Below are 20,065 nucleotides of genomic sequence, written 5' to 3'. Positions count from 1 at the left end.
GAAGAAGAAGAAGAAGAAGAAGAAGAAGAAGAAGAAGAAGAAGAAGAAGAAGAAGAAGAAGAAACCTCATTTGAACTTGTGCAGGATGTGGTGGTCCACACCTTTAATTTTAGCACTCGGAGGCAGAGGCAGGCTGATCTTTGTGAGTTAGAGGCCAGCCTGTTCAACATAGCAAGTTCAAGACAGCCAGAGCTACATTGAGACAGCCTGTCTCAAAAATACAAACAACAAACAAACAAGCAAAACTCCTTTGGAGCTGTCAGACTGACTTCAGAAGGTTGAGAACTGTACAAACAGCATCAGCTAGTTACCACCAGGGCATCCAACAGTGCCTAAGGAGGGCTAGGGGACAGCCTCAGCTTCTGCCTCGAGCTATATCCTGACTTAATTAGTCCAGGATGCAACGATTTGTGGAGGACAGGCATCCCCTAACCACTGTCTCCAAGAGCCACTGCTAGCCTCTGCCATCAGACCTTCTGAGGCTCTTCCTAACCTGCCACCCTTTGGTCCCCAACAGGCTGACCTTCAGCCGAGTGAGCACAGAGAGCCTTGCCCATCTGGCATCTGGTCTGGGACACTGCCACCATCTGGAAGAGCTGGAGTAAGTTGGGATGGCTGACCAAGGAATGGCTGAGAGGACAGCTGAGCCTCTGGCAGGGTGCAGAGGCACTTGAACCTGGCTATCCTCCCTGGCCAAGCCTAGCAGTCCACAGGTTGAATGTGTGTCCCTTGTCTTGGCTCACGGAGTGCCTATGGCTGGATTTTTCTTCCTCCCTCACTTGGTGGCTTGGAACTGCACATCTGTCAAAATGGGACTTGACGCTGCCCAGTTGATGATAAATGCCGGGATGCAGAAAGCACAGAGACAGAGACATGGTTGTGTGTTTTCATGTCCCAGGCTTCTCTGTAGCCTTTACCTGCCATCCTTCTGATCTGACCCAGCTGTGGCTGCCACCCTTTTTGCTGGGACCTTAGAGCTTAGCCCGTGGGGCCAGGAATTCTCTTGGGGTAGGGGCTGGGTGGAAAGCCTGGCTTATTATCTACAATCCCAATCAGCCTCCCCAGGGCCAAGGGGTAAGGGACAGGTAGGATAGTGTCTCTCCAACACACTTGCCTGAATGGAATGTTCTGCTTGGTCCCTACAGCTTCTCGAACAACAGTCTCTGTGAGGAGGACACGGAGCTCCTGATAGGAGCCCTGCAGGGAACCTGCAGACTGAAGAGACTGCAGTAAGTGAGGGGAAGGTAGTGAGGGGGAGCAGTGTAAAGTAGTGGGGAAGACTGGGGGAGGACTGAATGGAGCACGTGGAGAGGGAAGTGGGAGAGGATGTTCACAGGGAGGGGAGTGAGTGGAAGTTCATGGGAAGGGGGAGAGAAAGGAGGTTCATGGGGAGGGGAGGGAGTGGGGTTCATATAGAGGAATGTATAGAACATGCCTTAGAACCCCTGTATCTTTCTATCCCTCTCTCTGAATGCACCTTTGAGTCTCTGGAACACACACACACACACACACGCACACGCACGCACACACTTCACTGCCTAGCTGAGTGTCATCAGGATGCTTGGTCTCTGGAAACATCATAATCCCCCACCTCAAAGCGGCCAAGGCAAGATGTGGTTGACTTTTCTTTTCTTTTCTTTTCTTTCTTTCTTTTTTTTTTTTTTTTTTTAAGGAAAGTACAAGACAAGTTCACTTCAGGCAGGGCTGGCTCCAAGAGCCAGTTCCTGGTCTACTTTCTCCCACCCAGTGCCCTCTGCAGCTTTCTTTTCTCTAATTTAGTGGAAAGGGAGTCCACTTATCCCTGTGATCAGCTAAGGGCTTAGGAAATGAGCTCGGTCATATGATCATATGCCCTGCCCCTAAATTCTCAATTGACTCATTGGCTAGGTGGAATCAAAGGCCTACCTGTCCTCTGGACTTAGGTAGCATATTTAGATGCTGTTACAGAAGAGAAGATACTCACTCTGGGCAGAACCCCTCCTATGCCCCTGGTGTCTACACAGTTTTCTTCCTTCTTTTAACCTTATGTACATGTGCATGTGTGTATGCATGTGTGTGTATACATGTCTGTGTATACATGTCTGTGTATGTGTGTGTGCACACATGTGTGTGCTCATATGCTGTGATGAACATGCAGAGGTCAGAGGATAACTTTTAGGATCAGCTCCTTCTTTCCATTAAATGGGATTCAGGGATTAATTCAGATCCTTAGGCTTGGCATCATGCACCTTTATCTATGGAACCGTCTTGCCAGCCACAGTTGTTTCTTAGTGGCTCTCTACTTTTACTCTCCTGGTAATTTGCAATCATCAAATTCATAGAGATGCCAGAAACAGTCCACGCCCCCCCAAAAAAATAGTCCCATTCTGCACAGACCCAGCTCAGGCACATTCTTGTGAACACATTTAACTGCGTTTTTCTGCTTTAAGTCTGTTTTTCTGATGACCCAGAATACACCCTGGTTATAAAAAGCTCCATAATTTCAAAAATATGTAACAAAGAGGGTAAAATCCCCTGGAGATGACGCTTCTTCAGAAATCTTCCCAGAACAGTCAGCTTGTGAACTCTTCCAAATTTTCCATCACACATGTGCTCACACAGTTGAACAGTAGCCCATAGCGAAGGCATGCCCCTGGTCTGTCCCTCTTAGCTCATCTTCAGGAGAACCACAAGGATGGGAGGGAGACATTAGGAAACCCTGGACCCTACAGAGCCCACCATCTTTTCATGGAGCTATTGCTTGGGTTTCCCTGGGTACTCACTGCTTACTCAGCCTTCTGGAATCTTCTCAAAGCTTTATATGAGTGTTGAAAGACCCAATAAGGTCACTCATTGGCTTATTCATCTGTGTGGCCAGGGCTAGGGGTTGGTGGTTCTGTAGGGAAGACCATCCTGCCCATCACGCCCAGTCTTAAGTCCCCTGCTTCTTACCACATCCTTCCTCTTTGTCTGAAAGAAGGGGATGGATCCTCAGTGTTCAGAAGCCAGGCCTGCCAGTTCCATGTCTTCTGCCACTGGCAGCTCTCCTCAAACCCAGCCAGCTTCTTCCGACTGTTCTCAACAGGTCCTGTCCTTATCAGGTTACGGGAGAGGACCTTGCTCAGAGCCAGACCCTTCAGGTGGTTAGGCTCTTGATAGGCTGTTAATGGCCTTTGCTGGCTGAGGCTGTGTCATCTCAGCACTGATTACGTGTCCTTAAGAACCGTATCCCTAGGAAACCGAGGCAGTTGGCCAAGTCCTGCTGCCACATTGCCATGCTGGCTTGGGCACACGCTTCGCCTCTCTAGGCTAAGTCTTCTTTCTGGGCTTTGATTTCCTGGGATTATGAGGATTAAGTGAAATAACGCTCGGTAAGTGCCGTGAGCAGGGGCTGGCTGCATTCACTTGGTAGAAGCCCTGGCTAATACTGCCATTTGTTTCTCTTCAGTGCTCAGGCTGGGGACCTTGGGATTACCAGCCAGTGGGGAACACATGGCTAGGGCCCTGGAAAGGAGTCCTGAGGTTTTAGGTTCTATTCCCACTGCTGCTGCTGCTTTCTCTTATGACCCCTCTGAGTCTCAGTGTTCCTCATCTGTAGAATGGATATGACAGTGCACCCTCATTTCAAGCTAACTCAGTCTTTGGCCCCTGTCTATGTAATGTCTGTTACTGCTCAGTACCAGTCTAAGCATGTGGTTGAGAACACAGAACCGCTGGCCACGTGACTCAATAGTCCATGCACAATTTATGGGTGCCATTTGCTTTTCTCACGTTACATCGGAGGGCTGTGGGGTATGCTCAGTATAGAGGCCTCATGGGTCCGTCTGGACAGGGCCTCAGTCTGTGCCCCAGGCGTGCAAAATTCATCCGGCCTCTTCTCCCCAGCCTCAGTCACTTGCCACTGGAAGCCTCCTCTCTGGCCTTGCTCATTCGAGGACTAAACCGCATGACCCTATTACAGGACCTCTGGTGAGTAATCAGCCACCCATAGGGAAAGAGAGAGGGGACCCCGGTTGGCTCTGTTGTTGGGATACCATCCAGGGAGACATTAGGCACCTCCTCTGGAACCTGTGATGGCTCCCTCTGGGATCATCCCTGTCCCCTTTCGGGCTGGTACCTGTTGTTCTTGCTTCCTAGCTTCCTGGATACAAAAGTGACATAGCAGAGTGGGGTTGGAGCACCATAGAAGCCCTTCACATGCATAGGATTCTCTGTAGATCTGTGGTAAAATGAGAATTAGGACTGTACAAGCCCAGGTACTCAGATCCTGTGTTTCCAGTGAGCACCACAGTGGTGGTGGTCTTAAGGGCCAGAGACCACACTTTGTGAGGTGAGGGGCTAGACTTCATCTCACCCGTGATATCACCCCCTGCCTACTTGACAAGAAAATGCCACACTCTCTTATGATGTGGTTTATCTCAAACAATAAATATTGTGACTAAAACAAACCCCAGTGGTGCTATAGGCATTTGGTTCTGTCAGTGGCCCAGCCTGACTCTGGCAGGATCTGTGGTTTAGATGTGGCTAACACTTAGGGGGATGTGGCACACAGGATCCAAAATCAACCAACTGCAAAGCAGTTTGCTACAATTCCAAAATAAAACAAAACAAAACCCAACCTCCAGAACAAGAAGACAAACTATTTCTCTGGGTAATCCAGTTTACTTTTAGTTTAGCTTAGCTCTTGCTTCTCAAACAGGCAAGACCATTCCAGGTGCAGAAAAGGCGGCGGTGGTGGTGGTGGTGGTATTAATGATGATGGAAGAAGCCCCCTGTTTCAGTCCTGATTCTTTAACTGGGGAACCCACTTGCCCTCCTTCCAGACTCACCTGGGGAGCTCTGTTGCTAGGGTCCAGGCAAACAAGGCAAAGCTGGGATTCAGGCCAGGGGCTTTAAGCATCATGTCTGTCTTGCCTGCAAGTCATTGTGGGTCTCTGCTGCTCCGTCTTCTTACTCTGGACACTGGGAGCAGTCAATACTACTCTTCTTACTTCCTCCAGGGGTTTTGTGAGTGGAATATGAGTTTCTGGAAGAATATAGGTTTGGCCATATGGAGGGTTCTGCACCTGCAAAAGCCTTTATGGTCCTCTGAGCCTGTACCCTGCATCTCCGGGCTGAGCAGGAATGGCGTTGATGACAGTGGCTGTTGCCTTCTGACACTCTTCAGGGTTGCTGACAGCTTGGAGGAGCTGGGACAAGTTGTCAGCCCTTCCCCCAGATTCCATGCAACTTTGGCAGGAAAAACTAAAGGGAGTGAGGTGCCAAGTATCCCCTTCATTTCTTACTCTCGCACCTTCACAGGCTTCCACACTGCATAAGCAACTCCAGGGGAGATCCTTGGGCTCCCCAAGATGCTATGCAAGAGTGTCAGGAACGTTTTAGGATGAAAACAGGGAGAGTATCCTAAACAGACACCAAGAGTTGGGAGTCCCATCCAAATGTGGGATGATGAGACTCCCATGTAAACTGTGTCTTAACCAGGAGGGGTGTGGGGTGTAGGCAAGGAGAGATGCAAGGGAGGCAGCCTGATGGCTCTTCATCTTTGCTTTTCTCCCGAAGCTTGAGGCACAACCAGATCGGAGACGTGGGTACCCAGGACTTAGCTGCCATCTTGCCAAGGCTGCCAGAACTCAGGAAATTAGAGTGAGTCTTAGCCTCACTGAGAAGAGCCTGCAGGGACTATACCGTGCTTCTGGGAGACACTGGGCCCTGGCCCAGGCTAGCCTCCAGGGACTATACCATGCCTCTGGGAGACGATGGGCCCTGACCCAGGCTAGCACTGGAAAAGGGAAGCTCTCCCAGTTTTGGGAAGCCCAGAATTTGTGATCTCCTATGCCTTGTTCTCTGGGTCTTTGTGATCCATCAGGAGGGAGGGATGGCTGCGTCTCTTGTGCAAATGTAGTGGGGAGGGATGAGGGAAGAGAGGGGTCCAATAAGCTCCTCTTCCACAGTCTCTCAGGGAACAGGATTGACCCAGCTGGAGGAGTGCAGCTGGTCAAGTCTCTCACCCATTTCGAGTGTTTGGAGGAGATCATGTGAGTATCTCTCCGGGTGGGATTCCTCTGACCCTCTTGTTCCATTAGAACTGGGCAGAGTGAGGATCCTGAGAGGCTGCCCATGCTTGGTACTCTATTCTATCTTCTTTCAGATTGGGCAACAACACTCTGGGGGATCCCACAGCCCTGGGGCTGGCTCAGAGATTGCCCCCACAACTCAGGGTCCTGTGGTGAGTGTTCCCCTGCCAACTTAGCAAACAGAGCAGTGGAGAGGGAACCTAGGAAAAGTAGGATCCAAGCAGGCCTTGGGTTGAGCAGCTTACCCTGAGATTAGCATGGCTGTCCCCTGCTGCCACTCCGCACTCTGCAGATTAAGTTTAGTGTTGACCCTACCCGTTGTCTCTGGGAGCCCTTGCCCAAGTTTCTTCTCCTTCTGAGCCTCAGTTTCCTCATTTTAATAGATGTCACCAACCCAAGCTTTCCTGCTTGAGAGCAAGTCTCTGGTATTTGAATAAAATGTTAGCAAAAGGCCATGTGCAAAAGCTACAAGAGCATTCTTCTATCTTCTACAAGTCAAGCTCATGCCTTCCTGAGTCCCATGCGGCCCTGGGTCTGTCTGGGATTCTTGTATGCACCATATTCTAGAAAGAAAACTAAGACCAAAAACAGTGTGAAAAGCTTAGCTTCCTAGTAGATAAAGAAGCCAAGCCTTGAACTTAGTGTATCAGACCTATAAGTCGGAGACCTTGGCATCTACTGGGTCCTTTGTGGGCTGGGACAGGGTCAAAGGCCAGCTAAGGTTGCTGCTCTACTCTGAGGCACAATTTCAAGAGTATGAAGCTTAAAGAAGGCTCCCAACCCCCAGAGCTGGCCCCAGGCTCCTCTCACCTTCCCCTTTCCACAGCCTGCCATCCACCCATCTGGGTCCAGAGGGGGCCCTGTGCCTGGCCCAGGCCCTGGAGCAATGCCCACACATTGAAGAGGTCAGGTGAGGTGGGAACCTTCCTGGGCTGAGGGACAGGTTGGGAGGGTCTGAGGCCGTTCTGACTGGTGTCTATCCTGCCCCACAGCTTGGCAGAGAATAACCTGGCTGGAGGTGTCCCACATTTCTCCAAGATGCTCCCACTGCTTAGACAAATTGAGTAAGTAGCCCTCTCTGATAGTCTGGGGCCCCGCAGAAGGGCCACAACTCTCTTTCAGTGAAGTCTTATTCCCAGGAGAGCCACTGAAGAGATGGGACTTAGGGATGAGGGAAAGATAATTTTCTGAGACTTGCCCTCTGGCCCTGGCCGGGTCACTCTGGTCCCTCCTGCTTTCATTATGGGGAAAGGACATGTACTGGTTATGGTCCCTGACTCAGAGGACCATCCCTATTCCATTCCAGCCTGGGATCCTGCAAAATTGAAGACCAAGCTGCCAAGCACCTTGCCACCAACCTCACGCTCTGCCCAGCCCTGGAAAAAATCTTGTGAGTGCTTTGGTGGGCCCTGGGTCGGGAAGAAAGGATGCCTGGGGGACCTGGTCTTGCCTACTGTGAGCTACTGCTGTCCTAGCCTCTCTGCCAATCCTCCTTTCTGGAGATGGGAAACCCTTTCTTGCCTCATAATCTTACTCTGTGCATTCTAGTGACACAGGGCAGAGCCAATTTGTCTGTGTGATGGGAAGGGAGATGGGGCCAATTGGTCTGCAAAGAATTTTTGTCTTAGACCTTTCCTCTGGGGAGCTTATGGAGCTTCTACCTGTAACTAGTTGTTCTACTGCAGAAGGCGGTAGAAGCCACCCCCTAACACACTGACTGTGACCCCTCTGGCCATCCCACTGCCTCAGACCTCGGACCTTGGCAGTACTGTCAGATCATTAAACACGACTGCTGGGACTTGAGACCCTGGGCATAGAGAAGAAGAAAATTCTAACTCCCAAAGTACAGAGCACAGAGTGCAAGAGGCTTTCTAGGTCTGCATCCTAAATAGTTTGGGGAGTTTTGTCTTTTTTATGGGATAGAACCCAGAGCCTCCTGTATGTCAGGTGAGTATTATGCTATCGAGCTAAACCTTCAGTCTTCAAGGATCTTAATCCCCCCCTCCCCCTTATAACACAGGTCAGCACTCACTGATCTTGAACCTTCCCTTTGTAATTAGTGCCCTTCCCTTTTGAACCAGTGGGAACGGAGCAAAGCACTGAGTACCCTGGGAAGGACATAGCACTATGTCCGCTCTCTTCAACACTTTCCCTAATAAAGCCTTTCACGTGGAGATTCCACGAACAGTAGAGACATATGCTTCCATTGAAGATTAATTTCTTAAAGCAAAAACAATGTTGGGGGAGGTTTTAAAATGATGACACACATTATCACATGGGAAGTAGGCATCGCGGCAAGGTGTTTGCTTGGTGTACCTTGCGTCACAGTGTGGTTTCTGAGGAACATGATGCTCAGGAAGAGGGTGGGGGTGGATAGGGAGGAAGGAACCACTTGTACTCTGAGAATTCTTCAGGGATAGGTACTCAAGCACCTGGCTGAGTAACTAACATCTCTTGTATGAGATGCTGCTGGCACCTAGTGATCCTTACTACTGTCCTTTGACTCAGTGCCCTCCCGCCTCTGAGCTTGCTCCTCCTTCACCTTGCAGGTTGTCCTGGAATCTCCTTGGTGATGAGATGGCTGCTGAGTTGGCCCAGGTCCTGCCGCAGATGGGGCAACTGAAGAGAGTGGAGTATGATTATACCCTTGGGTGGGGTGGGAGTACAGAAGAGACCCTCATCCTGAACAAGCCCAGAAGTTACTGGAATACTCCTGCCTCCCAGAAATCTTTCCAGTGTCTTGGAACACTGTCCCAAGATGGTCCCAAGCCCCTTCCAAGCTTAGTTCTTCCCGTGCTCTAGCCTTCATATTTTCTACTGTCCCACCAGGAGTCAGAGTCCTCTGCTAAATGCTGGTAGTATGGGGAAGAGGTGACTTTGTCTTGCCTGGGATGGGACATGGAGAAGGAACACCCCCCACCCTCTCCTTAAGTCTCATGCTTGCCTCTATTTTCCTCTTCCCCTGCCACTGTCCACTGCAAAGCTTGGAGAAGAACCAGATCACAGCATGTGGAGCCCAACTGCTGGCTCGAGGACTGGTCCAGGGATCCTGTGTCCCAGTCATTCGGTAATGAAGGGCTGGGTCTTGTAGTGGAAGGCCACACAGACCCCTGAATTTAAAGCAACTTCCTATGGGGAGAGGCAAAGCCTGAGTTGAGGATTATCCAGAGAGACCTGGACTATTCCATCAGGAATTTGGTAGCCAGCAGACCTGGATCAAATCCCAGTTATACCATTTGCCAACTGTGTTAACTTTGCATCTGTAACTTTATGTCTCTGATCCTCAACTCCCTTATCTGTATCTACCTGAGAGGGTGGTGTGGACTACAGGAGTGGCTAGGGCAGCATCTGAGTCTGGGACATAGCTAGCTGACTCTCAGTGGGGAGAGGGTATCACACTAAGGTTGCTACACTGATGTATACAACCTCCACTGGGCAACATGATGTCTTCTGCTTTAGGCTGTGATCCCGAGCCCTGTAGGTTGGTTAGGAGCAGAGACAAGAGGATAAGCTGAGGTCCGTATCTTTGCCCACAGACTCTGGAGCAACCCCATTCCTGCCAAAGTGGCCCAGAGTCTGCAGAACCAGGAACCCAGGCTGGACTTCTCCTTCTTTGACCAGCAGCCCCAGACTCTGTGAGGAACCCGATGGACCTCTGAAGTCCAGTGACAACCATAGCACCCACCAGGAAAGGGTGCTCAGAAGAACCTCAGTTGGTGCCCAGCTTCTTACAAATGCCCTAGGAGGGAATTGCACATTTTTCCTGTCACAACCCTTAGGGAGCACATTCTTAGGGACTGAGAGCTGTGTTTGACCAAAAGAGGATCATATATCATATATCATACATGACATGTGTTACCAATGGGACATTGACACTATGAGAGTATTATGAGGTCATATATACAGGAAAGACTATGTATGGTGCACTATGACCTCTCGACATGGGAAGGTCGTACTCAGAGTAGGTCAAGTGTGGTATTACATGGAACTTGTGGCATGACAACTGGTCAGAGCCTCTTAGCACTGTAATTAACAGCACACATGATCAGGAATCCACTTAGGACGTGATGTCCATATCACATGACACTCAGCTTGCCAGGGGACCACAGACAAGTCCAAGACCTAATTTATTACTATTTTAAAAAACATGAAGTTAGGCTAATGGTATAGGCTATGCTATATGAACAGCCTTTTAGCTGTTCAGGAATCTGAGGCAGAGGGATGGCACGTTCAAGGCCAGCCTGGGTAATTTAGTAAGATCCTGTCTCCAGAGGTCAGAAGGGCTGGGGCTGGGGCTCAGTGCTAGAGTGCTGCCTAGCAGCATGTGTGAAGCCCTAAGCGCTCAGTGCCATTTTTTTTTTAAAAAAAAGTATTTATAATCTACTTCTGGAGAAACTTTTTGTCTTGTGCTAGGAGAGGGAGTTAAGTATTGAGTGGCTCAATGGTCAGGGGTCTGGGACGTGCCAGAGCCTCAATTCTCCTTTCTGTTAATTGGGTTCTTCCAAGGACTTCCAGCCCAGGCTTAGGAGCTAACCTGACCTTGGGACAGTTCACACTCATCTCTTCTTTCCTGGTTTAAGGAACAATGCCAAGCCAAGGGTTTAGGGACAGTAGGTAAGGCCAGTAGGTCTAGCCTACCCACTACCTCAGCAGGAATCAGAAACCACTTGAAACTCCATGGTGTTTTGTTTTGTTTTGTGACTTCCAAAAAGGGGAAGGATAGCCTCACTACACTGCACGCCAAAGGATCCGTCAACACAGATAGCCCTGCCTGTAGCTAGAGTCTGAGAAGTTTCCTGCTTCTCTGAGGGCAGAAGTCCACCACCTGTGCACTGTGGATTGGAGAACTGTAGAGACGGACAGAAGTGAACTAGCAAGGACAACGGGTTGACGTTACCCGTCACGTGACCACAGGCAACTCGCCATACCTCACCTGCCTCGCAAGGCTGCTATCAAAGCTCTGGTGGTAGAAACGGTTTTGCTTGACTTATATAATACTTAAAACTCTTTTATGTCTCTTGCTTTCTCTTGATCCCTTGATCCCTCTGTCTCCTTCTCCCCTTCCCCCCTCTCTCCACATACTCATGGCTGGCCTCTACTTCTCTACTCTCTCTCTCTGCCTCTACTACCCTCTTAACTCCCCTCCTGATGCACTGAATAAACTCTAGTCTATACTAAAAAAAACCTCTTTTATGAATTGATCAGTATTTTTAATTTGGGATCTTGTACATAAAAATGCCAACTCTGACTTCCCCAGAGAGAGCTCAAAGCCAGGCCCAGTAGCATATACCTATAACCCCAGCCCCGGAACTTGGGCCATATAGGGAGGAGAATCAAAGTACAAGGTCTCTCTGTTACATTTCAAATTCCAGGCCAGCCTGGTCTATGAGAGACTCTATGGGGCAGGGGTTCAGGGAGCTAGTTGAGCCCTCTCATTGGGAGGAACAAAGCTACTCTGAGGGAGTCACACAGATTCGACCTTTAGCTGGGGCACACATCCCTCAGACTATGGCAGTCCCTCCCCATCATCCTGACAACACACCAACTACCCTCCTTTGCTTTTTTCCTGACCAAGAGTGTGGCACATTGTGAACATGGCTGAGAATGTGACTTGGCCCCTTGCTTTGTGCACATGCGTTGTGTGTGTGTGTGCGCACACACACACACACACACAATATAGATAGATAGATAGATAGATAGATAGACAGACAGATAGCACATGTACAGACACAAGTTAACTGATTATATCCTATCTCCCTTTATCTTTCAGGGTTGAGTGTCATAAAGGGTGCTGAGATGTCCCAAGTGATAGAATGGCACCTCCTTCTACCACATTGTGAAAAGCCAGGCCAGTAGGGTGCAGTTATGGCTCAGCGCCACTAGAGGGCAGATTGGCCCACCAGTGATTTCCCAATAGAACTCACTAGAAAGAAAGGCCATCTATGGCTAGGCTCTTGGTATGTCAAAGCATAATTGTGGCTCACCAGGATGACTTGGCCCTGACCTTTTTGGCCCTCTGCATTGTCTCCGGCATCCCGCCAAGCATGAGGAGAAAGTCCTCCGGCCAAGTGCCAAACACCTATCCATCGTACCAAGACACTCTTATCGGGCCAGAATAGGGGCACACCTGGCACCATCCACTGCGAACATGGGCAGGAAGTTAGCAGGTAGAGGATCCAAGAAGTTTACCAAGAAATCCCAGGTCCAATTCTGTTTCCCTTTTCTGGGAAATTGCCAGGTCTGCTAGCAGGAGACGTTCTGAGTCCTGTCTAGCCCAGACTGAAGACAGGAGAGTTAAATTTGAAAAAGAGCCAAGCCATGTCCACCAGATGTGCCAGACCAAGTGACATGCACAGAGTAGTCCCCAAGGACAAAGGAGCCCAGAACACAGAGACAGTCCTTCCTTTGTAGCCCATTGTTTTTCACTGGAATTTTTTTAAAATCTGCCTAAGTTCTAAACTCCAAGAAACAACAGTGGCCCCAAAACAAACAACAGGCTGACTGGCAATTCAGAGCTGGCTAGGCCCACCTCAGTTCCTTCAGTGTGCCAATTCCTTGTTCTTTTCCTTGAGAAACTTCCTCTTCTGCCGCCTACCTGCTTGGGAACCTTGGCAGGTTTTCATCTAAAGCAAGTGGGGCCCAGTGTCATGGATGGCTTCCTCTGGGAGTAGACTCCGTTTAAAAATATAAGAGCAACTGAAATCCCATCGCTGGTAGACAGTGAGAAGTGTAAGAACCTTCTCGGTGGTAAGGATGTGGCCTGGCCTGGGGTCCCCAAAATCCTCCTGCAGGGTTGGGAGAAGCTCATGTTCTTTGTTGCTCATCTCTCCTAGGGGGTCACAGATGGCACAAATGTCCGTCTTCCTGATGGGAACTGTAGTTACTATTTCTGTCTCAGACCCAAAGCATCCCTCCATTGCTGTGTCTGTTCTGTCCCCTGCCATACACAGCTGTCCGGAAGCCACAGTTCCAAACCACTTTGGGGAATTGATGAAGAAGCTCCCTATAAATGTTCAGTTATAAGAACCTCAATGTGTGATACATGTGAGGGTTCAGTTTCAGCAAGCCTGAGCCGCCTGGGACTGGCATTCTGCATTTCAAAGGAGCCAAAAGAGACCCTGGGGGTTGTCCTAGGCTGGGAATTGAAGTAACCTGCAGGTCTGGGTTCTGCAGACAAGAGCCCCTACTGGCAAGTGAAACATTCCTGCACTCCACCTAGGTTCTGTTTTGACCAGACAAAGAAGACCACATCCAGAGTTTACAGGAAAAACCACTCTGTGGTCAGCTTGCTGACGATCAACAGGCAGCTTAGGTCCCACAGCTTAGTCACTAGTAGGTCACACCTCTACTCACCAGTGGGTGGCCAGGTATCATCAACAGTGAAAGGAAGCCCTCCTTTGGCTATGGCCACAACACCCCAATACTTCTGATCCTATCTGGGCTTGAGGAAGCTTTCCATGTGACGCAGCCCAGCTGTGGTCTGAACCCAGGCAAAAACTGCCTTCCCTGATCTCAGACCCATGAGACAAGCTTTGGGGGACCAGTACACACATGACAATCCTAACTCCCTCTGTCCCTTCCCCTTCCACACACCTGAGGCCCAGCCAGGTCCTGGAAGGTGATGTGCTTGGGATATCTTTGGCTTACAAGCACAGGGAAGGATATAGGCCACCTAGGTCACTCTGAGCAGTTTGGCCAGGCAACCAGCACCAGAAAAACAAACCCCAGAAGCATGTGCTGAGTTACATGCACCCCCACAGGGGCCTTTTAAGGGGCTCAGGCCTCCAATTGCACAGAAAATTCTCTAGACTCCCAATACATGGGAAGCCTCACTTTCATTGTCTGGTCTTGCATCTGGCATGCAGTACATGACACTAACCTGGGCCGAACACGCGACCTGTGTCTCCTGACCTCTGCCCTTGGTTGTAAGGCAGCTTTATGGAGATATAACTGTGATGGTTTGTATATGCTTGGCCCAGGGAATGGCACTATTAGAAGGTGTGGCCTTGTTGGAGTGGGTGTGGCTTTGTTGGAGTAGGTGTGTCACTGTGGGTGTGGGCTTTAAGACCCTCATCCTAGCTGCCTGGAAGCCAGTCTTCCACTAGAAGCCTTCAGATGAGGATATAGAACTCTCAGTTCCTCCTGCACCACGCCTGTCAGGATGTTGCCATGTTCCCACCTTGATGATAATGGACTGAACCTCTGAACCTGTAACCCAGCCCCAATTAAGTGTTGTCCTTATAAGAGTTGCCTTAGTCATGGTGTCTGTTCCCAGCAGTAGAACCCTAACTAAGACAATAACCATCATGTCTGACACTTGCCCTTTAAAGTATGCACATCCTTTAGGTTTATGTAGAGTTACACAACTGTTAGTCAGCTTCTCATCGCCATGACGAAACACTTGTGATCAGCCTTGAGGAGGATTTCCTCTGGGTTGTAGTTTTTGGCTCACAATATGTCGGCTCATGGTATATGGGCTCTCTTACTACTGGACATTCAGGAAGGCAGAGCATCACACCTCATGATGTCGAAGGGACAGAGAGGTGGCAGTAAAGACCTTGCACAAAGGGAAATGACACCCTCAGGGGCATGCCCTGGTGATTTTCCTCTGACCAGGTCACATCTCCTAAAGTTTCTAGTACTTCCCAATAGTGAAATGATTTACAGAGTAAAACTTCAACACATGAGCCTTTGGGAACATTTCAGATCCAAATTCTAATTTTGAAACCTTTTTTTTTTCCTTCTCTCCAAGAAACCCTGTATCAAAGAACAACCATATCCGTTTTCTCTCTCAAGCCCGGGCAACTAGAATCCCCTTTCTACCACTGTGGGTATGTCTCTTCTGGACATTTCCTAAAATGGAATTATTCAGTAGGCCTTTTGTGATGGGCTGCCTTTGAAACCATCCCTATTTTAACGTGTCAGTACTTTCCCTGGGTGAGTAATATTCCACTGTGTGGACTGTGCACTGACTTTTCCCTCGTGAACAGTTGATATGATTGGATCCTTCTCACATTTTGGCTCTAGTGAACTTTGTTGCAAGAATGTTTATTAAACCACAAACATTCATGCTCAATTTTTTGCGTGAATATACATTTTCATTTCTCTTGGGTAGGTACATAGGAATGGAACTGTCGTGACCCCTGACCTAAGTACTCTGCCCTTCCGACCAGGACTTATTGACATCTTCCCCCAGACCCTCCAATTGCTTTATTCTTCTGGGTTCTTAGAAGAGTGCTGGTCAACTCCCACGGCTGAGTTGGGTCTCTCTGCTAATTGACTTTCATCCTAAACTTATTCATCTACTTGTCTACCTGGCATTGCTTCCCAGTCTGGAGAAGACTATGTGGTCCCCCTCTAAGAGGCGCCACAGGTTGCTTTGTCCCAGAGCTGAGCAGAGGGCACGGAGGACTTTCTGTGTAAGAAGACTGAGGAGAATCTAGAGAAAGGCAGAAAAACTCCGGGGACAGGCAGGCAGAGAGAACAAAGCTCTGTGCCCTGGGGCTGCTTAGTGGGGGCCCTTCTAAGGCTGCAAAGTGCTTGTGACTCAGACAGCCAAGGGAGCTCATAGCTGCAGCGTGAGTCGCTTTAACCCGTATCTGTCTGGAATAGAAAACCTACAACCCAAGCTCAAGGCTTTAACCCTCAGTCCCACAATCCCCCTGGACAGCCACGTCTCTCCTCCCAACCCCCGACACTATCCACAACGGAATCTAGTTAAAAGAGCTTCTGTCCTGATGTCCAGTGGTTAACTTGCTTAGGGTATAAAATACCACTGAGTAACCACCAGCTGCCCAGCGACAAAACAGTCCCTTAAGAACTGGTGCCTCTTCTGGGTCAAAAGCACAGAGGGGAGGCCTCAGCTCCGCGGAACTGCTCTCCCGTTGATCCCAAGCCCCACTCCGAACGTCTTTATCTCGTCGTCTTTGTCACGGGAATATGTGTCATCTTCCCAGTTTCAGGCGGCGAGAAAACGCTATTGAAAGAAATAAAAAAATATATAATAATAAAATAAAAAAAGAAGAAAACACTGCGGTTCTCGTGCGGCTCCAACAGCTCGGAAGCAAGTCCTGGGCGTCTCCCCGAGGGCTCCGTGCTGAGCCCTGCGCGCTTTGGGGTGAAAGCAGCGGGCGGCGCCTCCGGGTCTAGCGGGCCAGGAGATCGCACCCCTGGGTCCCCGTGTCTTCAACCGGAGCGCAACGCTGGGAGCTCGGCGGTGCCTGACGCCCAGAGCGGCGGGCCGGGTGCTGGGTGCGAATCCGCGGCGTCGCGCGGAGTGGCAGCCTGCTGCGTCCAGGTCCTCGCGGGCCACCAGCCGGGAGCGGGACAGGCTCCCGCGCAGCCCGGAGAGCCGCCCCTCCAGGAAGCACCCGCCTCGCGCCCGCTTCCCGCCCACATCCTCCCTCGACTGGAGGGAGGAGCCCGCGCCGCAGCCGGGGCCCGAGGAGGGCCAGCCCCAGCCCAGGCGAGCGCACGAGTGGGTACGGCCGCGCGGGGAGCGCCCTGAGCCTGTCCCGCGCCGCCGCCCGGCCGACAGCACAGCGCGCGGGGATGCCCCGGCGGCCTGGAGCACGCTGAGGCTGCGGGAAGCTCGGTGAGTGGAGTCCGCGGCGAGGGCGGGCCAGACACTGCGCGCCCAAGTTCGGCCTGGGGCTTAGAGGGGAGCGGGTTCAGCCAGAGGGACTCCGACGTCCCTGGCCGCCGCCCCCCGTATCACGCCTGGGGGGTGGGGGGAAACTCAGCTCCCACCCGGCCACGCGGGGGCGCCCGTTTGCGGGGGGGGAGGTTGGAGGATGGGCGGCTTCGGGGACACTAGCTAGCTATTTGGGGGAACCCTCTTCCACCGTTAGGTGTCTGGAGGGGGACCGAGGGCTGGCGATCGCAGCCGCCAGCACAGTTGCTTGGAGGCGAGCGCGCCCTTTGACCCCACCCTGACTGGGACCTGGCCCTGTTCGGGATCAGCCCTAGGGCCGGCCGACTCCCTGCTCCAACGGGGAGAGGAGATGGGGAATAGTGCCGGGCGGCTTTCCAGAAGTCGGAGTGTGTTTGCAAACTAGTTTTTACGCAAAAGCTGTCTGGCACCTGTGTGTTTCAAGGGGTGGAGGAGGAAGCGAGAAACCCTTCTTTTTTTCCCCATCCCCGCAGAGGTGCTTCTGGGAAAAATAAAGGAGACTAATGCGCCTCTTTCCTTCTCTTCCCCTCCCTTCCCGAATCCTGTCTTTAGTATAGCTGGCTAGTCTTTGAATAAGGGGCTACCTCAAAAGGAGGCTGGGAGTGACCAAGGTCACAGGTGCAATAGCAGTCCGGAGCTGGGTGGCCATTTGAAGAGTCTGTCTTGTACTCAGATTCTTTCTACCCTATAAGTATTCTGGGGGAATGGGCAAGGGTAAAGGCCTTTGAGGATTAGCCCAGATACCCTTTGTTTTGTCTGACCATAGACCTCCATCAAGTAGGGGTGTGGAGCTGTCACGCAGAGATGGGAAGGGTATTATACTACCCCCTCAGAGGTGGGAAGGAGTATTATACTGCCCCTGGAGGCATTTGCTGCTTTTGTGATTTGAGGCATTGTTGCCAGGCAAGCTTCCTGCTGAGAAGTCTCTAGTCCAGGGTTAGATCCTGCTTTCCTACCCAGAGAGATTCTCTCCCTCTGCTTTCTTCCAGGCAGCTGAGGCAGTAGCCAAACTCTTCCAGAATATAGTTCCCTCACCTTGGAGAGCATGAGCTCAGAAGGGATTTGGTATGGGCTCGTCAAAGTGGGAGGGCCTGATCATCCTGCCATCTTGGCAGGGAAACTGCTGTCCAGGAGAGACAATATAAGGTCCCTGATGCTTGAGGGTTGTAGTCAGAACCAGGGGTGCCTCCTGGCTCCTAGTCCCATGTTCTCTGACCTCTGGTCACCTGGCTGCATCTCCCCTTGTGAGGACGAGAACACTGCTTTTTGAATTGGATGAGAGCCCTTCTTCCACAGGAAGGGAGGCATTTTGGTTGGGTTGCCGTTTCTAGTGGCCTGTGGACAGCCCCAATATGGGAGTTGTGAGAGACCTGGCCTTGAACACCTTTTTGTGACCAGAAGTGGCATGGTGGCCTCCACTCTGCATTTCCAGTTTCTATCAAGTGGGATCATCTCCAGGACCTCCTGGAAACTGACCAGGCACAAACACTAAAGTGTGAGTCTGTTGCCACCCTGGCAGGGGGCCCAGGGAACTCTGGAGCTGTCCTTAGAAGGATGATAAGCCCCTGAAATGGAAGAGTTCATCAGATGCACTTCTGTATGGAAAATACAGTGACAAATCAGCTGAACGGATGCTTGAGTTGTCTATTGCTTCACCTTCATACCTTCACACACACACACACACACACACACACAAACACTCACACACACCCTTTGGCTCTGGGTGGTTTTCCATCTGTGAAATGAGGGCAGACTGCAATACCAGCCCATTTACAGAGCCGTAGGGAGACTCGGGGCAGGTATTTTTATACATGGGGAGCTCTTCATGAGGGTCTGTGATTGCCTTTCAAGCCCTCCCCCAATGCCGAGAGAATTAAAAACCTGAGGGGACCACGTGAAGAAGAGGGTCAGAATGGAGCCTCAGTTTATCTGTGTAATAGTGAGGCGTGCACTCTCTGTCCCTCTCTCTTTCCAGGTAACTGTGTGTTTCCTTTAAGGTAGTTGTGAGCATCCGTTTAGATGACAAAGGGCTTGTGTGTCAGCGCTGTGACTGGTGCGGGAGGCATTTGGGAACAGCTGTCACCCCATTGTTCCTGGGAATATCAGTGCACTTGATTCGCATGACTGCATCCAACACCCCTTCTGGAATTTATTTTTTTTTGGGGGGGTGCCTTAGGAGACGGGTCCTAGAATCCAGATATTGGTACTTCTTGGCCCTTCGAGGGGCAGAGAGGCCTGGGTAGGAAGATCTGTTGTACTCAGCCCGAGTGTAAAGAACACATTTGAGGTGGTGCATCCTGTGTAGGTGCCCTGTCACCCCCATGTAGAGCTGACCTCACTGGGCTCTGAGGCTTGAACAGAAGACAAAAAAGCACTCTCTAGTAATTGTGCTTCTGTCAGTAGAGAGAGCATCTTTACCTGCTGAGACTTCCTAGATGTTCCTGCCTTCCCCTCTTCTGCCCCCCCCCCCCCCCCCGCACAGCCCTGCCAGACAGGCTGAGGCTGCAGAGGTAGGAACAGAACACCTCTAGAATCCAGCCATCTCGCTTTGAAGCACATGGCTTCAGATAGGTCAGTGTGGTCTCGGTAAAAGCAGGTCACCCTGCTATCTAGGCAGGGCAAACTGGAGATGGTGACCATCCAATCATGGTCTACCCCTTGCTGTCCAGGAGAGACAATTTAAGGTTCCCAATGCTTGAAGACCGAGCCAGGGCCAGAGGGGCCTTCTGTGTCCTTTGTTCTTGTTTGCCTTCTGAATCTGGCTCCCAGGGAGGTCAAAGAAACTGCTGGTTAGTGTGTTAGAGTACCATGTACTCATCACCTGCAGCCACATCTTTGTCCCCTGGAATCTGAGAGGAAGAGACAGGAGGGGGGACACGTATCCCCATCCCTTTCTCTTACTATGTTTTTCTCAGGGTGTTTGTCAGTCTGAAGTGATCTCATTTATTTATCTGTGCATTGGCTCCTTACCTCTCTCTTCCTCCAGTGGGCATCGGCTCCACTGAACAGCCTATGCCTGCATACTTGAACAGTACCTGGAACATAGAAGGTACCCAGTAAATGCTGTGTGAAGAATCAGAGTCCCAATGAGATCCTGAGTGTTAGGTGACAACCTGGACGGATTATGAGCTTGCCACCCTGAGTCCTTGCAGGGACACTGGTTTCATTATGCTGGATGCCAGGAAGGGGTGTGGAAGGGTATGTGTCAGAACAGGGCAGGATTTCCTGGCACAAAAAGCTGGGGGTTATAGGGAGCCACTGTAAACTAAATGCTGGGGAGTGTTATCCATTCCCCACTTAACCTAGATGTTTCTTAATCCCTCTGTCCTCAGTTCATCAA

At 50.7% G+C, this 20,065-nt stretch overlaps 2 protein-coding genes across 7 annotated transcripts in view; both read left to right on the top strand.

Moving 5' to 3' along the window:
• The window catches only part of Nlrc5 (NLR family CARD domain containing 5), an 88,052-nt gene extending 76,821 nt beyond the window's left edge, over positions 1 to 11,231 (top strand). For 2 of the 5 annotated variants that reach the window (XM_028770334.1, XM_028770333.1), the window contains 12 exons: positions 518 to 601; positions 1,146 to 1,229; positions 3,865 to 3,948; positions 5,539 to 5,622; positions 5,931 to 6,014; positions 6,128 to 6,205; positions 6,880 to 6,963; positions 7,046 to 7,117; positions 7,360 to 7,443; positions 8,603 to 8,686; positions 9,037 to 9,120; positions 9,590 to 11,231. In XM_028770334.1, the coding sequence (XP_028626167.1) occupies positions 518 to 601; positions 1,146 to 1,229; positions 3,865 to 3,948; positions 5,539 to 5,622; positions 5,931 to 6,014; positions 6,128 to 6,205; positions 6,880 to 6,963; positions 7,046 to 7,117; positions 7,360 to 7,443; positions 8,603 to 8,686; positions 9,037 to 9,120; positions 9,590 to 9,692 (1,009 nt within the window). In that variant the 3' untranslated portion in view covers positions 9,693 to 11,231. The other 3 variants (XR_003711808.1, XM_028770335.1, XR_003711809.1) reach the window with 3 other exon arrangements.
• A 5,250-nt stretch (positions 11,232 to 16,481) lies between these two features.
• Positions 16,482 to 20,065, top strand: part of Cpne2 (copine 2) — a 37,923-nt gene continuing 34,339 nt past the window's right edge. Inside the window, exon 1 of one of the 2 annotated variants that reach the window (XM_028770425.1) lies at positions 16,482 to 16,647. The gene's annotated coding sequence lies outside the window, so the exon portion shown is untranslated. The remainder of the gene's footprint in view (positions 16,648 to 20,065) is intronic. The other variant, XM_028770426.1, reaches the window with a different exon arrangement.

The sequence above is a fragment of the Grammomys surdaster genome, unplaced genomic scaffold, assembly GCF_004785775.1.
Source record: "Grammomys surdaster isolate TR1022 unplaced genomic scaffold, NIH_TR_1.0 201, whole genome shotgun sequence".
Classification (NCBI taxonomy): Eukaryota; Metazoa; Chordata; class Mammalia; order Rodentia; family Muridae; genus Grammomys; species Grammomys surdaster.
Note: the sequence above shows the minus strand (reverse complement) of the source record. Positions and strands in the feature narration are given on the sequence as shown.